General features: G+C 42.2%; 1 protein-coding gene across 3 annotated transcripts in view; it reads right to left on the bottom strand.

Annotated features, from left to right (window-relative positions):
- LOC129730225 (neuronal acetylcholine receptor subunit alpha-7-like) overlaps positions 1-22,645 on the bottom strand; it is a 365,219-nt gene that overhangs the window by 163,613 nt on the left and 178,961 nt on the right. For all 3 annotated transcript variants that reach the window (XM_055689380.1, XM_055689377.1, XM_055689378.1), the window contains exon 4: positions 3,396-3,440. In XM_055689380.1, coding sequence (XP_055545355.1) covers positions 3,396-3,440 — 45 coding nt within the window. The remainder of the gene's footprint in view (positions 1-3,395; positions 3,441-22,645) is intronic.

Here is a 22,645-nt window from a genome sequence, read left to right as displayed (position 1 = left end):
AATCGGGCTTAAGCCAAAGAGTCGAAAAAATAATCCTAGAAAGCATTTTCAAATTCAAAATGGCATCTTCTGATGTCTGGTAAATCTAGTCAAAATGACCAAATATTACCCAATATAGGTATTTACGAAATTGAGTATTTTTCTAAATTCTTGACTTCAAAGTTATTTTCTGAGTCATCAACATGTCAACAAAGTTTGCTTTATTGCATTGGGAGAATTTCAATCCCCCAATCCCCGTACCATAGCATAGCTACAGATAGAGGACGGATGCAGCAAAAGCGAATCTCTAAAACACCAAAGGAATTCAAACAGATCTCCAATTTGGTCTAAACTGCCTTAGGCAGTACACAAAATGCATTGAATCCCGTTTAAAACGAATGTTAAATTAAGTATAAAACGCAGTGAAATCCCTGATCCCACTCTAGCAGACAAAACCGTTTGCCGCTGCAGTCCTGCACCGGGGTGAGGAAATCTCAAGCATGAAAGCATGCCAACTAGTCACGCTTCCTTTCCTTATGCCAGAATCCCTTCGGGGGCCGTTGCAGTGCCACAGTGGCAGCAGTCATCTCGGAAACCATCCACCCGGCACTGACTGGTCAGGCATCGCAAAGTGAAGATGATGCCCCCGCAAAAAGCACACTCATACACACAATTTTATACACAATTTATTTCCTTTCATTTTGAAGCACGAAATAATTCCATTTGCTTTATTTTTATCGTACTTTTGTGGTCCGTCTGCCGCCACACGCATTTCTGACGAAATAAACTCTGCCAAGCAGTACCGAAACCAAGCGGAAGCCGCGCTGGCGGCCCCTTAAAAATTCAATCCCACCCTCCCGAAGCAGCGGTAATTGCGAGAAAGCCTCGTCCAGCATTTTATCACCAATTATGTCGAGCAGTTCTATCGGGATCATTCGTTACTGACTAACGCCAATATATGATACTATTTTATTAGTGAAGCGATTTTTGCTTTAACCGCCCGTTAGATTAATTTAAATTAAGTGCATATCGACTGCCCGATCTTTTCAACTCAGCATCGCGATGTTTCAATTATTCCTTCGGTCGCTTTAATGCAATTCCGTTTGCTTCCAAACCAAATTGCAAACAAACATTATTACCTGAAATTAATTTCTTCTGCTTCGCACCCTCTGTTCCAAAGCACTCTCTCTCTCTCTCTCTCTCTCTGATTCGATCTGACATCGCGACGCGATTCCCCCCCGAAATTCCATTAGTCCTGTGGAGGCCATGAGAAAGAAACCAGCAAAAATTGAAAAACCAGCATAATGTACTTACAATTTTGCCCTCGCCCTCGCCGCCTTGATTTGATTTACGTCGATTGAACGACGGCTGGCTAACTTTTGCGCTCTCGAACCAAATGCTAATGAACGGCAACCGAACCGCCTCCAACAATGGGCGGGAGGGAAAGTTCAAGTTTTTCGGGTTTTCCGCCCCAGAATGGAGCGATAGTTCGAAACTCATCCCAATTTCCCCGCTCTAGTGCAAAACTTTGGCTGATTTTCGATTCGTCCGCGCCAGTCCTCAGTCACATTATTGAAATAATGTTGTTCTTTTGCTTCGCTGCTTCCAACTGGTTTCGAGCTCGGACGAAAATGCCGACAGAAATTTAAATTTGATTAGCGTGCTCTATAATCTTGCTGTTCCCCAAAGGAAGCAGAAGGATACGGAACTTGATTCTTTTCGGGAAAATTGCTTTTGAACAAGTTCGCAAAAAGACATTTTTTTTGTTGCTCGCTATTTCGTTGTTTGTCGCCTGCCTGCCAGGCGACTGGGAAGGTCAGACTGTGAATAACAATTCATCGTTTTTGGCGTTCCTTATCTGTCGTCTGATTCGCAGTAAAATACGTATTAGCGGAAGCCAACCAGACATGTTTTATGGCCATGAATTTGCAAACCACGCAAATATCACTTGATGGTGAATTATTCAAATGGAATTTGCGGAGCTTAGTGTACTCGCGTTGCCATGGCTGAGGCATCAAAATATGCAGATTGTTCTAACGGAATTTGGAAGATGTTTGCTAGCATGAAAATTTCATTTCAAAATTTCTCCGGCTAGGAATCATGTTGCCTCTTACGACAAAACGGGGAGCTTACAGCATACTGCTAAGAGGACACTGATCATCAATCATTCACTGGAGCAAATATTACACCCGAAGTGAGGACGTCTGAGAAGTCAGAATGCGTACACATGTGGATTGAACATTTCTATCCGCCAGCGGAGAATACGATTCATCATCTCATGGAGAGAGAGAAAAAACACTGGAAAACAAGGTCCAAAAGTCGGAGGATTTACATTTCACTAAATATCCAATGGTTCTGAGAACGGCATTCTTTCATTTTGGGTATTTTAAAAATCTCAATTCACATTAAGCCAAAAACTTAAAACTGCTGTACCTCCCAGTCTATTGCTGGCCATTCGTTGGCCCATCCGTTACACACAGGAGAAAGAACTCAACCCAGAATAGCCCAGCTAGTTTAAAAATCGATCCCCAAACCTGGTACATTTGTAGCAAAAGGTAGACCAAAATATTGATTTATGCGAGTTGATTCACTGCTGGTAGCCATAAATTGCGCCTGATTAGGCGAAGGCGGCTGCCGGACGGGGGTCGACCATGGCACAGCGGGTAATGAATTTCGGGTAAAGTTACGATGATCTACGGCACCTTCGTGATGGCGGTAAATAATGAACGATGGCTAATGGTTCCGGTAATAAAAAAAAAACCCCCGGCGGGTCCCGTAAATTACAGTTATTGAACGGTGGCAGCGGACCGGCGTGTTTTGATCGTTCCGCCGGATTAAACTTTTGCATAGATGCTCTAGAGGAGAGTGCAAAAAATAGAAGAGTAAACTCGTTAAGTTGAAGTGCATCAACGGTGACCCACTTGCCCCGGAAGAACGAATTTCCAGATGATGTAATACGCAGACAACCCTCGAGCTGTCCGTCGAACTCGCAGCTGAACGTGATTTTTTCCATCGATTAAATAGCGGTGGAACCTCCTATAGCAGGCTATCCAGACCCTGAATCAACAGGAACGATGCAAACACGATGTCATCTGTTGAGGATGATGGGACCTTCCATTCGAGTGTTCCTGTTTAGCTTTTTTTTTTCTTGCTTCTATGCTCGATACAAGACAACCCGACTGCTTGCAGGCATTCCAAGCAGATGCATTGCGACTTCACCACCCTCCGACAGGGACGTGGCGTGGTGCCATCTTTTTAGAGTCATCCCTTCTTCACAGGCAGGGGAGGGAGATTAATCGCATCGCTGCGCTCGTCGTCCGTCTGCAGCAGTCAGGTTGGGAAAGTTCGTTCGTTCGCCGTTCGTTCACAAGAGAAATCACACACAGGATAGGGGAGCCTTGAACTGCCATACTTACTAGCTTCAGCCATATGTTTGTGACGAGCAGTTGATTTTTTTCGTCCTGCAATGAGAGGTGGTAGAAGAGAACAAAAAAATGGCAGAATTAGATATATTGCACTCTATCTTTCGATCCATCACCGGGCCGGACCGACAGCAGCAAGCCTGCAAGGCTGTTGCATTGCAGTTCTCAACGAGGGAAAAAGTTCAAATGGTAAATTTCATCTATTGAGCCAGAAAATCTTTCAAGCTCTTGCCAGAGAGCTGCGGAAGTATTTTGGCAAATGAAGCCTCGTTTTTTGGGAACATTATTTATAGTTTCCAGTGTCTTCACTGCGCTCTGATGGTGATGGTGATCATGATGATGATATACTCAGTGCTTTTTCATTAAAGACACATGCAAAGTTGTTGCTCTTAGTTATAAAGACGGTCAAGCTGAAATCCGGTTCAAAGTTCGGTTCGAAATCCAAGCGGAATAGAATTTTGAAAGTCTAATTCCATTTCGGAACGAAATCGAAACGGGCAACGAACCGGATAATCTTTCCGGGGTACGAAATAACCCGATTCAATTTCGACAGTAGAACTAGTAATGATAACAAACACAGACTCAAAATCACAAGCTCTCGCAATCCTGTTAAACTTAGTGAGTTATAGCTGTTATCAGATTACCTTTCTTTGTTAATTTCGATGAATAGTTTTCAATACAAGGTCAGGAGAGCGTCGATATTCATGCCTGAGTATATTTTCGTAAACTATTGATGAATGAAATATCACTTGAGTCTGTGGAACAGAATAATTTCTGACTTCAATAATTACTCATAGCTCATAGGTTTCAAAACTGATTAATGTGATGCGAAAAAAGTTATAGATAGGGGATCTGAAACCAAATCAGTATGTGTGATCAATTCACTACATACGTGGCTACAATCTGTTAAGGCCAAATCGATCGTAGATAGGTTTCTCACTGAAAAAACACATGTAGAACTGAACACCTGAATTTCACCAGCTCCAAAACCAAAAACGAACAACTGCAGTGCAAAAGTATAGTTCTGGTGTTACTACATGACTGGTACAAATCAAAATTTTACAGTTTGATGTGATTGATGGCAAACGTAGTTGAATACTGTTAAGTTTCATGCCACGAAGACCAATTTTAAAATTTACAAAAAAATTAGAGTTTTAAGTATCCTATCGTAAGCCTACTGACGAAATAGTTACCTGCATACTAGAGATGGTCGGGTATGGGAAATTTGTTACCCGTACCCGACCCGTACCCGACATATCGAGAATTTAAAACCCGAAAATTTTGTTTTCCAACTACCCGTACCCGACCCGTACCCGAAAGAAAAATACCCCGAAATTGCCGGTACCCGACCCGTACCCGACCCGTACCCGACCTGTCCTGGATTTTTTTCTTTTTTTTTTAAATACCTGGTTACCTCGCACATTTTATGCACTGATTGTTATATGTGGTTTCTCGAGATGATGGCCGGAGTTAGGCTACAACCGATTGTTCATGTGAACGAATGTTAATGAACCCAGAGTTCCAGGCGACATATTGGCTCTCCTTGAATCCAGCGTAGCACCTGTCACTGAGAACGTCCGCTCGTCTGATGTTGAAAAATTTGACCATATTTATCACGCAGCAAAATATCTATTCATAACTGTGTGCGGAGAATTTGGGTTCCATTTTTCGTGTTAGTTACCACATATTAAAATTCATCGAGGATTTCAATTATTTACTTTGTATGTCTACGTATGATTCATATAAAATGCTGGAAATTCTTTATTTTGTTTTCGAGAGATCAATAAAAATTCAATAGAATTTTTTTGAAAGATTCATAATAACTTTATAATGAACCAGATCGAAACAACTAAAAGATCAGGATAAATTAACCTATAGTGGACCCCTTTATTTTACTAATTTGTGTTTGTGATGCAGATTTGCTGGACAAGATGTTTCCAGATGGAAGTATTCTGAAAATCACTCGAGTTTTCACATACAATGAATTAATCTGGCGGGTGGTCCACTATAGGGAAGGGATCTCCTATATGTTAATTTACTAGAACAACACGGAGAATGACGAGGAATGCATGTCTGGTAGAGTTTAAAATAAACGACGAGTTTTATGTGCACATCGTAGCAACCTGAAATCTAAAATTCGGTATAACACAGATATTTCTGTACATGCGACATCCCTGATCATAGTGCAAACCAAGACCTGGGAGGAAGAAACGAATACTAAACTAAAAATCGGTCGAAACAGATGAAACGGACATTTGTCGTTTTTTGATAGCGTGTAACTATCTTCCTGCTGTAACCCGAGCATGACTCAAACTGAGTTTTTAGTAACATCACGAATATTAAATGTGCAAATTCGTCTGTAAAACACAAATTTTTCTAGTCAGTTTCTTCAGATTTTTTTAAGTTTATATATATTCACGCAGACTTTTTTTGTTCACACATTTCTTTGACACGATTTCGCAGACTTGCAATAGTTTTACAATTGTACACCTCACCATTTTGTGAAACAAAAATCAACATTCAACCGTGATCAAGTGTATAGTTCGAATTTGTTGCCAAACGATAGTTTTATTAATACCCGAGTAATAATCACGGAGGAGGTATTCCACATATTACACGCTTTAACCACAACAATGCTTTAAAAAAATCGGCAAACTTTTTAAACTCGTAGCTTACTAAAAGACAGAAATATTACGTTTCAGAAAATATTATTAATTTTATTGCGTGTATGGATGTTATCATGATAAGTATTTTTCGAATAAGTCCACGGTCAAGTAAAATGCAATAATCCTTCCACAGTGATGACGTTGCCGGTGCAACTACAAAATTGTCGTTACATAAAACAGAAGTTGGTTAAGTAAATCCAGAAAGCGCAAGTTTAATAATCGGAATACGCTGGCAGGATTATTACTGGAAGTTTATGAAATTTATTATTTTACGTAAAAATAAACCAAAATATTTTGGGTAACCACACTGAATACAAAACTATGCTTGCGTTGTATATTTTATCAAGTAAGGCGATACCTTCAAGTTATTACAATACCTGCTACTAAAAGATGCTTTTTTCTCCTGGTTCAAATTTATAACTCATTTTGATTCATTTGACTTTCCCACAGCTTCGTATCCGTTTCTCCCTCCCAGACCAAGCTAAAACACCTAGGCTTGAAAAGTTAATAATTAAATTCTCATAATGCACGAAAATCGAATTACCCGTACCCGACCCGAACCCGACCAGTTGAGAATTTTTCAAACCCGTACCCGACCCGAACCCGAAGCCTTGGTTTTTAAATTACCCGTACCCGACCCGAACCCGAAAAATATTTTTTGGCGTTTCCCGAAACCCGACCCGAATCCGTCGGGTACGGGTCGGGTACGGGTATCGGGTAAAAATACCCGTACCCGACCATCTCTACTGCATACATCGTCCGTGCTTACACTGCGGAATGACTACCACACAACGTGTAGAATAGCAAACGAAATTTAGAACACAAGCAGACGGCACGAAGTAAAGAAAGGCAAACAATGTCTCTGAGCCGGCCCAAACACGTGTTATTCGCTGTGTACTCTTCTTTATTCGTTGCATGCTGATCCGGAGACGAGCATCAAGCACCGCGTGCAAGTTAGATAGGAAGTAAGAGCTACATTTTGGCACCGTGTATTTCACCAAGTTTGCTGCTGACTGCACTACCATATTTTCCGTAAAGACATCAGTTTTAACCGTTATGTGCTCGACGGGGTACCCGGGTACCTATTTAGGTTTCATAAGACGAAACTTCATAGTTCACTGCAATGAATAGTGTTAAAACTCAGTGACATCTCAAAGCTCATTAAAAGGCAACTTTTGATAATATTAGTTTTTATATAGCAGCAAGGGAGGTCAATGGGGGGGGGTTGAATTTTTTACCCCTTAAATGCCCGACGACCCCGGGTACCCATAAATTACAATTGTGGATAACTTGAATTGTTGTAACTTTGACAATTTTTATCCGATCTCAATACTTTTAGAACCAAAAGGTTCAGTAACTTCTATTCCGATATGCCCTCAAACCGTCGTCCCGGAACAGATTCCGCCGGGGTTTCTAGTGACCTCAGGAACAATTAAATGATACAACGTCACATATCATCCAATATGGGTATTTTCAGAATCGGGATGATATCTAGAGATCGTAAAACGACCCTCGACGCCATTTGGGACTTCCAGAGATCAGGAAGAGGACCAAAATTGATCAAATACCATCAAATATGGATATTTCCGAAATTGGGATGATGTCCAGAAACCAGAAATCAATTCCAGACGCCATTTTGAAATTTGAGATGGTGACTTCCCGTTTCCGAAAAAACATGAAATTGATCAAAAACCTCCTCATATGTGTAGTTTCAGAATCGGAATGACGTCCAGAAACCTGAGAATGACCACAGAAGCCACTTTTAATCCCAAAATGGCGACTTCCGGTTTCTGGAAATAAATCAAAATTGGCCGAATAACATCGGATATGGGTATTTCTGAAATCGAAATTGGGTCCAGAGACCCGAAATCAACTCCAGACGCCATCCAGAAATTTGAGATGGTGACTTCCGGTTTCTTGAAAATTGCTAAAATTCACCAAATACTATCTCATATAAATACTTTCGAGATCGAGACGATATCCAGAGACATGTGTAAAGGGGTAGATAAATCTAGACCTCAGGATTCGGATAGCAACCACATCAACTCGCTAGGGATACTTTATAGAGACTGAATATTATTTTATTGCTGATAAAGAGTATAAAGGTTCTTAGTAAAAAGTGTAGTCGTATAAGTGTTATAAAGCAGTGGGTTCTACCCATTACGTATAAACGGTATATATAAACCTTACACCCGGACACCCAGACTTCACTGATGTCCTCATCGAGTTATAATTTACAAATATATTTAATCTTCCACCATTTCTTCATTCTCATCATCATTGCTTCGCACTGCATCCTCCAAATCAGCTATGTTGCACCAACGTTTCATCCGGTCCGCCGAATAAACCGTAGTGAACTGTCTCGGCGCCTCGAAACCCGGAACAGTTTTAATTTCGTAGCGATCATTCGCATATACCTTGGACACAATAAATGGACCTTTGAACCGAGGTTCCAATTTTCGGCTCCCGCCCGGAACATATTGATCCTTAGCTACCAGGACCTAGTCGTTTACTTGATATCGCTCTGCTTCACGCCGATGATCGTCGCAATACTTCTTCTGTCGCGCTTGATTCACCTCCGTCGCGTGCTGCACTCGTTCACGTAGCTCTCTTGTAGGCACCCGAACATCTTCACTCTCCACCGTTATTACCGCAACAATTTCGTTCTGAACGACATCTTTAGGCCGGTACGACAACACCAGAGAAGTTGGCGACACTCCAGTCGTTGCATTCGGCGCCGTATTGATTGCACTTTGCACTGCTTTCACCTTTTCGTCCCATTTCCGATCGGTTTCATCTACCATGGTACGAATGGCGGTAAGTATGGTGCGGTTACTACGCTCAACTTGCCCATTGCCTCTCGGAGTTCCCACTGCTACCAGCACATGATCTATGCCGTAACCTTCGCAATATTTCCTTAGTGCGTTCGAGGTAAAGGCGGTTCCTCGATCAGTCACGGTTCGAGACGGCAACCCGAACACACTTGCCATTTCCTCTAGCATCCATACTACTGGTTGAGTATTGGTTGACTTAACTGCCTTCATCAGGACAAACTTCGTAAATCCGCAGATCACAACCAAAATATGCTCATTTCCCTTCGAGGACCTAGGAAACGGTCCTAAATGGTCCATTTGCACTGTGTAGAACGGTATGGGCGTCTTAGGGATCGGGTTGAGGAACCCCTCCGGACGGCCTTGCTTCGATTTAAAAAACGCGCACTTCGGACACGCTGCAATGTACGCACGCACGTACTTTCTCATCTTTGGGAACCAGAACAATTCTTGCACCATTGCTACCACTTTCTGTTCACCAAAATGTCCTTTCTCATCATGGTAGCTTTTCACAATACGCCAACGTACATTATTAGGCACTACCCAGCACTTTTTATTTCCCACTTTTCGATACAGCCGATTGTTCTCCAGAACATAGTTCTGTTGTATTTGCCGGTCTTCATCACACCGCGGGTCACGCCTCAGTTTATCAATCAAATCCGCCAGTCGGCTATCTTGTCGCTGCATGCTGACCAGGAAATCCGTGTTGGACAGCTCCAGAACCATAATACACTCGGCCACGGTTTCTATTTCACGCGGTTCTTCGGTCGGCGACCGGCTCAGGGCGTCGACATGTTGCATCTTTGACCCCGCTCGGTGCTCGATCCGGGAATTATACTCCAACAACTTCAAAAAGTATCGGGCCACTCTTTTATTTAATTCCTTTTTTGAATACGCGTCACGGATGGCAGAGCAGTCTGTCTTTATTACGAAAAATCTTCCCACTAAATACTGTCGAAACCGTTCAACACTCGCCACCACAGCTAACATCTCGAGCTCATAACTGTGATAAACCGCTTCTGCCTTCGAGTTCTTCTTGCTAAAGTAGCTCACTGGCCTCCAAACCTCATCCATTTTTTGCAGCAAAATTCCAGCCACCCCTGCACTCGAAGCATCCGTATGCAATTCCACTTCTGCATTTTGGTCGTAAAGCACCAGTATAGGTCGAGTCACTAACAAGCGCTTTAATCGCTCAAACGCCTTCTGTTGCTCTGCTGCCCACACAAACTCAATCTCTTTCCGCAGTAGGCGAAACAGTGGTTCCGCTATAATGCTGTAGTTTTGCACGAATCTTCTGAAAAACCCAGACAGACCTAAAAACTGCTGGACTGTGTGCACATTCTCTGGAGCTGGGAACTCCGAAACTGCTTTAATCTTCTTCACCCCGGGTCGAACACCTTCCGCACTCACTTCGAATCCCAGAAATTCCACTAGACCTTTAAAAAACTGGCTCTTCTTTAAGTTGATGGTAAATCCCTCTTCTCGCAGTGCCACCAGAAGTTTCTCCAACTTCATCAACGATTCTTCTTCACTATTACCCGCTAGAATCAAATCGTCAATGTATGCTACCGCTACTATCTTTTGCTTTCTCAACTTTTCAACGATTTTATTCATCGCTCTCTGGAACACGGCACACCCGTTCGACAAACCAAATGGCATGCGCAGGAAACGATAATGTCCATCCATCGTGGAGAACGCCGTATAGTTTTGGCTCTCCGGATCGAGTGGAATTTGATAGTATCCGCTATACAGATCAACCGTCACAAACATTTTCGCACCAACTAGATTTTGTATACACGACTCTATGTCTGGCATCGGAAATTTGTCTTTCACCGTACGAGAGTTGAACAAGCGGTAATCAATTGCCAGCCGAAATTCGTTATTCTTCTTTGGCACCAAAACAACTTGATTATTGTAAGGCGATTCGGTTTCGGCTATTATTCCGGCTTTTAACATCTCGTGCACCAACTCTGTCAAAACACTCTCTCGGACATACTCCAGCTTTCGAGGTTTCACATATACCGGCTCATCACTAATCAAGTTTATCTTCATTTTTGTCGATGTAGCGCAACCAATCTCACTCATCCGCATGGCGAAACAGTCTCGATAGTTGTTGACCAACTGACACAACCGCACATTGTATTCAGCTGGGCCATCACTGTTTATTTGCTCTTCAGTTATTGCGCTCACTTCTGATTCCATATCGATCGTATACATACGGATCACGGGATCACTGCTACTACCCCTTGCGTGAGAAAGTTCGTCTTCACTACTACCACCAACCCGAGAATGTGTGGGTTTCGGCGCAGTCTCCCACTCAAATTTCACTTCCCCCTTGCGTTTCACCATTATTAGTCCGTCACGATCGATTATGTCTTCGCCCAAGATCACCGCCGTATCTTGGACCCAAGTCGGCACTACCTGAAGCTCCACGGGTAAAGTTACACCATCGACCTGCATATCAGCGCACACTTTTGATGTAACATTAATCTCTTTCTTCCCGAATCCTCGGAGTACCTTCTGACTAGGTTTCACTTCCCCCACATTCTTCGCGAATTTTTCTTGTATGGTCGATACTTTTCCTCCTGTGTCAACGAGAGCTTTCATCGCAACTCCACCAACCATTACATTTTTCACGAAAACGCTTTTCTGGTCCAGCACCTGGATTGTCTTAGAGTATTGGATTTTTGACTCCCGCCTGAGACTAGTCTTAGGACAGTCTTTTTTCATGTGGCCTTCTTTTTGGCATGAATGGCACACCACATTAGGACAACGTCGCGCAATATGACCCGCTTTATGGCACTGAAAACAAACATCGGCACACGGCTCTCTTCTTCGTGGGCCATTATACCCGGATGCGCCAGGTTCGGATTTGGCGAGTGCTACTGCATCCACATTATCGATCCACCGCAGCTCTCCAAGCAACTCTTCAACCGTCTCTACCTTGCCTATTGTCATTCCCGCTCGTTTTACATATTGACGAAGTCCACTTGTCATGTACGTCACTGTGGTTTCTTCATCGAAGCCGCCTTTTCTTCCGAGTGCCAACATCTCATACACATATTCTTCTACCGTCTCTCCAGCCTTCCATTTGCGAGAGGATAACAGGTTGTGATAGTATATAGGGTTTTTCTTCGACGGGAACCCCTTCACTATTTCGGTTTTAAACGATTTCCAATCTCGCCACGCATTCGGACACCCATCTAACCACAACTTCGCACAACCACCAAGATTCAGCCGTGCACAATGTAGTCGTATGGCAGATGACCACTCGTATACATCACCAATATCATCTATAGAATTTACCCATGTATCGGCCGACAAACACGAGGATATCTTCGGGTCAAAGGTGGACACATACTCTTTAAGCTCACGAAAGTCGGGTATTCTAGCCGCATTCGCGTTACTACTACCACTGACTACTACTTGTGAGCTACTTTGCGCCGCTTGCTTGGCCTGCGCAAGCTCCAACTTGAGTGTTTGGATCTGGGCTCGTAGTTGTTCTTCCATCTTTAATCTCTTCGCACGTTTGTCTTTCTCTCTCCGATCAACTACGTTCGGTGGTAAATCACTCTTATCGTTCGGGATCAATATCGATTCAGAGTTCGCCGGATTCACTCACGATAAAGCTAACTCACTCGATTCTAGCTAAACTACACTGGATACCCCTTGCGATTGGTTAAAAGGTCTGGGGTTTATCACAGCTGTCTCGATCCCGTGCTTCACACGCACTCTAGCGTATCACCACCGCGAAATTCCCACACGGAATATATACGCGATTAACACCACCGACTAGTTTAAGCGCTCTAGTTCATAACCTGGGTTATCTATCCTGTCTACAGTATGTAGACAGGGGGTAGATAAATCTAGACCTCAGGATTCGGATAGCAACCACATCAACTCGCACGGGATACTTCTTAGAGACTGAATATTATTTTATTGCTGAAAAGAGTATAAAGGTTCTTAGTAAAAAGTGTAGTCGTATAAGTGTTATAAAGCAGTGGGTTCTACCCATTACGTATAAACGGTATATATAAACCTTACACATGTTAACGACGCCTGATTTTGGAATCCAAAATGGCGACTTCCGGTATCTGAAAGAAAACCAAAATTGACCGAATACTATCCAATATGGATATTTTCGGAAATGTTGCCCAGAGACCTGAAATCAACTGCAGACGCCATTTAGAAATTCGAGATGGTGACTTCTAGTTTTTGGTAAGCTTATAAGATTACTTTCGAAATCAGAATGATGTCCAGACACCTGGACATGACCCTAGCGGCCATTTTGAATATCAAAATGGCGACTTCCGGGTTTTAAAAAAGATTATAAGTTAGCCAATTACCACACAAGATGGGTATTTCCTGGAATCATGATGATCCTTTGAGACCGATTCAGTTCTTTCGTTCTTTTCGATCCACTTTTGCCATCCATTCGTGTGCGTACTCGGCGTTAACCAGCCCCTGTGCCCGTGTGTGAAATGTGGCAAGTTGATTTTTGCTTGCTTCCGCGACAGGTGAATGGGTTATGCATAGCAGGTGGCAGCTTGTTACTGGGAATTCTATCACAGTTTCGCGTGCGGTTTTGGCTTGGTAGAAGGGATGTAATGCTTTCATATGGCTCTCGTTTACTGTGACTGATTCAAAAGCTATACTCATCGAAAAAAAGTCTGTAGAACGAAAAGAGCGTGTGAGCAGTTGAAAAGAATTAGTTCACCTTAGAAAACGGAATAACTCTGATCTTTCCACTGTAGTAAACCATTTTCCCCACCACAAATTCGCAGTAGCAATGTCGCCTTAGTTACTATCTTTTTTTTTTGATGGCCGCCTTTTTTACCAACATGAGCAGTATTTTGAGTGCTGCTTAATTGAACGTTCGATCTACCAACTACAATGTCAACATATGAGTTTTGTCAAGTGTGTTTGAGCACCACCAAAATTTAGAAATTGAATCATGTTTACCCTGCCTTGCCTGCCTGTAGAAATAACGGGCATAGCCGTGGTGAAAATTTCCTATCTGAAAGCCGTTACAGTTGGCAAACCGAAAAATTTCCATACTCTTTCACTGGTCATGTTCCCTTTTTGCGATAAAAACTTCAATAAATTTGACATCCTTTTCACCTCAGCCAAATATCCTATACAATCCCCACTTAACTTGCACTTTATGCATAACATATGCTTTTTGTAAACATTTAAATTGCTAACCTCGTTGCGACCAAAATGTATTAAATAATCGATTAGCAAAGTTCTAGCTCTCGGATTTTTTTTTTTTGTTTCATTAGAATTACTTGGTTGCAAAATACCAAGTGAAACTTTCAATATTATTTTGATCCTACCTCAACGGTTCTATGGTTGGTGAACCATTTACTCTAAACAATTTCAAACCGCCCGGCGTTATTGGTGTGCTTGTCGTTTCGGCCAATGAGCGTCACTCGCCTTTGTGTTAGAAACACTTTGATGTCAGAAACAAATATTTAATGTTCCTTTTTTAAAATATTACATGAAAGAAAAACAGTTATAACAATATCTGAAACTTTTTTTCCGAGAAAATTTCCCTTTTGAACGTTCAATCATTATTAAAAATTCCAATTCAGTTACTTTCTTGAGTAAAATATTGAAGAGATTTTCACAACAAATACTAGTATTCATTCGGGAGGGAGAGGGACAGGATCGTTGTTGCCTGCTACGCTGTTAAACTGTCCAATTTTACAAAAACAGACGCTCGTTGCTTGACTTATAGTTAGCTACACAGCTTGTGTACAGTGCATATTCTTTTGGTTGGTTGGTTTGGTGTTGTGCTGTGGAAATGATTGTCGGCAGTATAGAGCGCAGGATAGAGCGCAGGATAGAGCGGCCATTAAAGAGGTGTTTGTTTTCTACAACTTCTATTTTGGTTGGTAGTTTGGTTTTCGGATTTGATTCTCCTTTCTATGGACGACGAAGAGATTCCGGAGGTGAAGTCCTTTTCGTTTCCTCTGCCCAATTTAGACACAAAGCTCCGCAAGTCAGAAAAAGAGCAACCTATAAGTTGAGCTATCGGGCAAAACTGTACCCGGAAGCATATCTGGGGCTCTGGGTTGTGTTTTTTCGGCCCAGAATTAAAGCATGCAAATTCATAGAGAAGTGACACAGTTTTTGGCCGTGAACGAGATGATAAAAATCCTCGCTAATAAACTGCGTGTTTCTGTATCATGTCACAAGCAAGGTTACTGTTTGTGAGCTTTTCACTTCTACATCCCAGCTCGACAGCGTAATCACCGACTCAAGTCTGACCGTCGAGGATCTGCTGAATGCTGGAACCGGTTGTTTTAGGGAAAATTTAATTGCAAGCGATTGCAAACGTGAGAAACTAACACCCAATCAGACTCCTTTCGAATGACTTTCGCCGGGACTGCTCTGCCGAGCTACGTGCGTTTGTTTGTACCGCAGGTAATGAACTGCCATGAGTCAATAAAAAAGCGCTGTGGCAAATGCGGAAAGCAATGCGCAGATGACAGGCTGAAAGTGCTGCAAATGGTCTCTATTGTGGGCATAATCCGCATGACCTGTCCGCTTACCCCGCGTACATACAGCGCCAAAACTAGATTAGGCGGTCTCTGAAAGTGCGCTCAAAGCCATCAAACTAGCGTTTCCCCGAACTTTCGACGTTTCACCGTCCAATGAGCCTGACTCTGACGATTCAGTTGGAGAATCTTCTCTTTTTGAACCCGGGATTTCTAGAAAAAAAAAAGGTCTCTTCTCCTAAATTCCCTAGGAAAAGTCGAAGGAAATCCCCATCCTGAATGGCAGATCCAATAAAAACTACAAGTGCTGTTGAAAACCGAAGCAAACTCCTTCAGGATTGGTAAAACTCAATTCCTGTAAGAAGTTTCGCACTTTCAAGAATATTGAATCCCCCAACTATTTCTTTTTTCTCGTTCAAAATTCAGCCAAAATCTGGACTGCTGAAGTTTTCAAATATTGTGGTCTGGATTTTTGAAAATTTCAACATAACCGATACCTTTAAGGGGGGTCCCAATCTGGAAGATCGAAAAATAATGAATTTTCGTGATTTTTTTTCGAATGTTTAGAGTATAGTGAAGTGTTTGGGTATTTTTGAGGTATATTTGAAGATGTATTTTTCATATCGTGGATGCAAATATAGTGAGTATTACGCTGTTGGCAGCTGATAACGTGGATGCTCTCTCTCTAAATTAGTACCTTACTGGTTGTAAGTTTTTCTCAGCATCTACTGAACCGATGTAGCCTATGCAACAAGTTATGTAACAAGTTAGATAGTCCATTTTTACATGCTCAAACAAAATTTTAGCCAAATTAGTTCAGTAGTCGCTAAGAAAAACTTGCAACCAGTAAGGTAATGATTTAGAGAGAGCATCCACGTCCCCCACGACATACAAAATACATCTTCAAATATAGTTTAATCAAAAGCCAAATTACCCGAACACTTCACCTTACTCTAACCATCCGAAAAAAAAATCATAAAAATTTATAAATTTTTCGACTTTCCAGAGTAGGGTCCTCTCTTAAAAGTCTTCTGCTGGCATTTTTCGAGTCATTCAGGGCCAGAGGAATACAAACCTATGTCCCAGTTTGTGATATCCTGACGCACTCCCGTTATCAGGGGCACCAAAATTCGGAGGATTGATGAAATAGCTATAATCTTCCATGTTTTCCAATTTGAACTTAAGGTCGTCGTTTATTAATCTGTTTCTATTACTACTGGTATACGAGTAATCTTAGATCGGGTAACCTACCCTGGAAATTCTGATCTTATGCTGACAGACGATAGGAAGCTGCTTCGGGAGCCAATCGAAACGTCTGATCAGTTGGGAGCGGCCTGAAACAACGTATGTTCGCAATGTTATGAGCGGTAGAACTACCGTCTTGTTGATGTGCTCAGGACTCAGAAAAGTCCTGGTTGTACTCGGAACCTAAAATAGTGGTACCACGTTAATCCTCCTGAGAGATTAGTAACGAGCGCAGGACAGAGAAATTTGAACCCGAACACTGATCTCGGCGACAAAAATGGACTAACGATTGGAAACTAGAAACAAGAAACTAAAGATCTGTCAATTTCATAGGAAGCACCCGAGTACTTGCTGATGAATGTACAGTTGACCAATGGCCGGTTTTTCAACGTCAGCATCATCAATGGTCATAGTTCTCGAAAGCACCAATGACACCAAGGATGAATTCTACGCGCAGCTGGAGCGCTCTGTGGTACTGCACCAATGAGCACTAATCAGTTTTGAATGATTAAGTCAAATATTAGAAATTTTCATATAATACCACACCCCACACAGATCTTAACGTCAGTCTATTCGAATTAATATTTGTAAAAAAGCAAACCTTCCACGAGCCAATTTCAAAAATTTTAATTTAGCAATTTATAACTTTGATACATTCAGGAGCGAACATTATGAATCACAAATAGCTTACGAGATGACGAAGGCAAATTTAACAGAACAAAAGCGTAGGAGACAAAAGGACAATTAGGGAAGGACCATCTAAAAAACAAAATTCAACTCTGTTACATCATTCTCTGTAAGGGGGATGATGTAACACGATAAAAAACCCATAGTAAAATAATATGCAGACAGCAAACTATAATTACGCCTAAAGAAGCACACCCGTTACGACTATTGACCTCGCACAGCGAATCCCGTACCGGCCGCTCAGTGTAATGTTTATAAGGCGAAAAATCCAATGTTTTCAAAATTGCATAACATGCATTTATTGATGTCGCCGCAGCTGTTTCATTCGAAGAACTACATTCGATAGGTAGTATAAATAGGAAATGAGTACTACCCGTTTTAAGACCCGAATGGTTAAAAGGTCTCTAATAAAAATAATCAATCAATCAATCACTACCCGTTTTGAGTTCGATTCCGCTGGAGGCTCTCCAGTCTCGGATTACTCGTAACAAGAATCTTAACGCACGATTTGTGCCCAGAGCTAAAATGTGCCGAGGTGGAAGCAACACTTTGATAAACATTTAGTTGACGTACAGGAAGTGGATCAGCACGGCGAAGAAAACCACGTTGCACTGACAACAGCAATGTGCAACTCCTAACGATATGTGAAGTTAGGGATGCCATCAAGCGGCTGAAGAACAACAAATTGACCAGCAAAGATGGTTTTGGAACGGAACTTATCAAAATGGGCCCGAACAAGTTAACCGATCGGTTGATTATCAAGATTTGGGTTACCGAACAGCGGCGTGGAAGGATGGGGTTATCTGTTCTATCTACAAAAGGGATACAAACTGGATCAAGATAGCTCATACGTCTCATAGAAGGCCGGTCAACAACGAACCAGATCTTCACTGTGCGATAGATCCTTCAAAACTATCATGAGTACAGATTCCCTACGCACCATTGACTTTAAAGCCGCATAGGATACAATTGACCAGAAAAGCTATGGAAGATTATGAAAGTGCTCTTCCGGGAAACTGATCTGACTGATCAAGGCTGCGATGAATGGAAGCCAGATCTATGTGAAAGTATCGGGTGGATTACCAGGTTTATTCGTAGAGCAAGGCGACGGTTTCTCTTGCCTGTTGTTCAACAATGTGCTAGAAGGAGTTATACGACGAGGAGCGCTAAGTGTTCTGAGCACCACCTTGACGTAGCACTACGTCTTTTTGTACTATACTGTAGAGATGGTCGGGTACGGGTATTTTTACCCGACACCCGTACCCGACGGGTTCGGGTCGGGTTTCGGGTAACGCCAAAAAATATTTTTCGGATTCGGGTCGGGTACGGGTAATTTAAAAACCAAGGCTTCGGGTTCGGGTCGGGTACGGGTTTGAAAAATTCTCAACTCGTCGGGTACGGGTCGGGTACGGGTAACTCGATTTCCGTGCATTATGAGAATTTAATTATTAACTTTCCAAGCCTCGGTGTTTTAGCATAGTTTTGGTCTCGGAGGGAGAAACGGATACGAGCTGTGGGAGTGTCAAATGAACCAGAATGAGCTGTCAATTTGAACCAGTAGAAAAAAAAGCATCTTTTAGTAGCAGGTATTGTAATAACTTGAAAGTATTGTCTTACTTGAAAAAATATTCAACGCAAGCACTTTTTGTATTTAGTGTGATTATACAAAATATTTTGGTTTATTTTTACGTGAAATAATAAATTTTTATAAACTTTCAGTAATAATCCTGCCAGCGCATTTCGGTTATTGAACTTGAGCTTTCTGGATTTACGGTTGAAGCCGGCTTTCTTTTGAAATTTGAGAAATTGCTTAACCAACTTTTGTTTTATGAAGCGACGCTTTTGTAATTATTACTCGGGTATCAAAAAAAAATAAAAAAATAAATCGTTTGGTAACAATTTCGAACTATACACTTCATCACGTTTGAATTTTGAATGAATCTTTCAAAAAAATTCTATTGAATTTTTATTAATCTCTCGAAAACAAAATAAAAATTTCAACAGTTCATATGAATCATACGTATGCATACAAAATAAATAATTGAAACCCCTGATCAATTTTATTATGAGGTAACTAACAGGAAAAATGGAGCCCGAATTCTCCGTACACAGTTATGAATAGATATTTCGCTGCGTTATAAAATGGTCAAATTTTTCTACAACAGACGAGCGGACGTACTCAGTGACAGATGCTACGCTGGATTCTAGGTGAACCAATACATCGCCTGGAACTCTGGGTTCATTAACATTCGTTCACATGAACACTCAGTTCTAGCCTTACTCCGGCCATCATCTCGAGAAACCACATATGACAATTAGTGCATGAAATGTGCGAGGTAACCAGGTATTTAAAAAAAAATAAAAAAAAATATATAAATCCATCCTAAACGGGTCGGGTACGGGTCGGGTACCGGCAATTTCTAGGCATTTTCCTTTCGGGTACGGATCGGGTACGGGTAGCTGAAAAAAAAATTTTGGGGTTCGGGTCGGGTACGGGTATTTTAAACAAACCTGACTTCGGGTTCGGGTCGGGTACGCGTTTGAAAATTCTCGATGAGCCGGGTACGGGTTGGGTGCGGGTAAAGAATTTCTCATACCCGACCATCTCTACTATACTGGAGTACATTCTGTGAAAACTGAAATGAACATGTACGTTTTTGATTAACGGAATGGAAGTTCTGAAAGCTTTCAAACAACTGTACCTATTTCAATTATTAATATGCCGTTGGGGGCTACAATATGATAACTATCCCCACCATTTTCTTATTACATGGTGAAAACTACGGAAAAGTTTCAATGTCAAATATATCTATAATAACATCGAATGTAATGACAGATTAATCTGTTTGGGTGTTATATACATACCCCCGGACCAGTCCAGGAATACTTCGATCATGGAGAATGTTACTGCCTCCATATCTAATGTTGTCACGACGAACGATCTCCGTACCGATCATCTTTTGTTTGGCGATTTCAATCTGCCTGATCTATGCTGGCGTACAACAGGCACAGGTAACGCTTACTCCGAACCCTCTGAATCGACTTCTCCTAGCATTACCTTTATTGACATCATATCTGTGCTAAATCTTAAACAGCTGAACGTAGCGAGAACGTGTTTAAACCGTACGCTTGATTTACTGTTCGTGAGCGAAGATTTGTTACCAATGTGTACTCTCGTTGAAACGCATGAAGCTCTAGTACCAGTTGATCCATTGCATCCTCCAATTCTAGCGACTTTGAAATGCCTGCCCCGTATGGTTTTCACAGAACTCAACGATCATAGACGGCTGGATTTTTCGAGAGCGAACTACGCGCAGCTGAACGAAGCACTTTTAACTGTTGACTGGGCAACGTTGTACAACATGCATGACATCGATGAAGCAGTTCAGTGCTTCACTACCACTCTCACGCAACTTTTTACAAAGCATGTTCCCGTCTGTCGCCCTCGCCCAAGCCCGCCCTGGTCTAATAACTATCTTAGATACCTGAAACGTAAACGCGCCAACGCTCTTAAAAAGTTTTCCAACAATCGTAACCTGGTAACCAAAAGAAGGTTTCACTACGCCAGCTCTAAGTACAAAAGTTATAACCGCGTGCTATATGCTCGTTATGTAACACGAAAGCAGAGTGCACTGAAAAAGTTTCCCAAGCGCTTTTGGACCTTTGTAAGCGAAAAGCGGAAAGAAGCAGGTTTACCGTCAAGCATGTTTTTGGGAGATGAAAATTCGACAGACGCAGACGGCATATGCAACCTATTCGCTAAACAATTCTCCAGAGCATTCGATGAAACGACAGTTAGTCAGGATCAGACTGATTTGGTCATTAGGGACGTACCAAGAGGAGCTCTAAGTATGAACATCAGTGAGTTCTCGGACGAGGATGTCATGAATGGTGTCAGAAAACTGAAATCATCTACCGGCCCGGACCGGATGGAATTCCTGCGATAGTTCTTATCAAATGCGCCCGGGCCATCTGCGGTCCGCTGCGCTCCATTTTCAATAAGTCGCTTGCACAGGCGGTATTTCCGGAGAGGTGGAAAAAATCCATTATGTTTCCGGCGTTCAAAAAGGGGGATAAGCGTGATGTAGCAAACTACCGTGGTGTGACTTCGCTAAATGCTGGATCCAAACTGTTTGAGATCCTTGTTGGCGATGAATTGTTTCGGTCAGCGAAATCATATATTTCCCAAGACCAACATGGGTTTTTTCCGGGGAGATCGACAGCGACAAATTTGGTGCAGCTTACTTCTTTGTGTCTAAAGTCAATGGAACAGGGATTTCAGATCGATACAGTCTACACCGACCTAAAGTCAGCATTCGACAAAGTTAACCATCGAATTCGGTTAGCAAAACTGGACCGTCTAGGTGTGGTAACGAATGTCACTAAATGGATAGAGTCGTATTTGACTAATCGACAACTGAGAGTCAAAATAGGAACTTCCGAGTCAGCTCCGTTCAGCAACAACTCCGGTGTCCCCCAAGGAAGCAACCTGGGGCCATTGCTATTCTCATTATTCTTCAACGACGTCTGTCATGCTGTTCCTCAAGGTTGCAGGTTAGTCTACGCCGAAGACAATTGCCGAAAGCTGCAGCAGATCATCGATATCTTCGCAGACTGGTGTGAGCGAAACTTTTTAACCATAAGCGTGAAGAAGTGTATGGTTATATCGTTCACTAGGAAAAGAATACCTGTCCACTGGGACTATCGCATTGGAACTGAGGGGCTGGAAAGAGCTAAGGTCGTGAAGGATCTTGGTGTCTTGTTGGATTCCGAGATGAGCTTTCGTGAACACTACGCCTACATTATCGGTAAAGCCAGCAGAAATTTGGGATTTATTTTCCGATTAGCCTCTGAACTCCGTGATCCCTATTGTTTACGCTCACTGTACTTTAGTTTAGTGCGATCCATACTTGAAACAGCAGCTATAGTCTGGACACCTTTTCACAACGTCTGGATCAGCAGAATCGAGAGAATTCAAGCGAAGTTCGTAAGGTACGCCCTGCGATTTTTACCCTGGCAAAACACTAGCGATCTTCCAACTTACGATAGCCGTTGCCGCTTGCTGGGTATGGATACGCTGCAAAAGAGGCGAAAAATCCAGGGGACCATCCAGACTTCCTGAAATCTCGCTCGTACAAAAAAGAGACAATGCGCTTTGAGCTACAAGTCTCGTTTCTCATTCAGTCGTTTTGTGCTGTGCGCCACATGCGAGCGAGAGAACTTGCAATACGTACGAGCCATGTCTCGTCGCATGGAATTTCTTTTGCGACGTACACGAAGATATCTCGTCTCTCAACGTAACGAGCGCGGTG

Source organism: Wyeomyia smithii, chromosome 3 (genome assembly GCF_029784165.1).
Source record: "Wyeomyia smithii strain HCP4-BCI-WySm-NY-G18 chromosome 3, ASM2978416v1, whole genome shotgun sequence".
NCBI classification, from domain to species: Eukaryota; Metazoa; Arthropoda; class Insecta; order Diptera; family Culicidae; genus Wyeomyia; species Wyeomyia smithii.
Note: the sequence above shows the minus strand (reverse complement) of the source record. Positions and strands in the feature narration are given on the sequence as shown.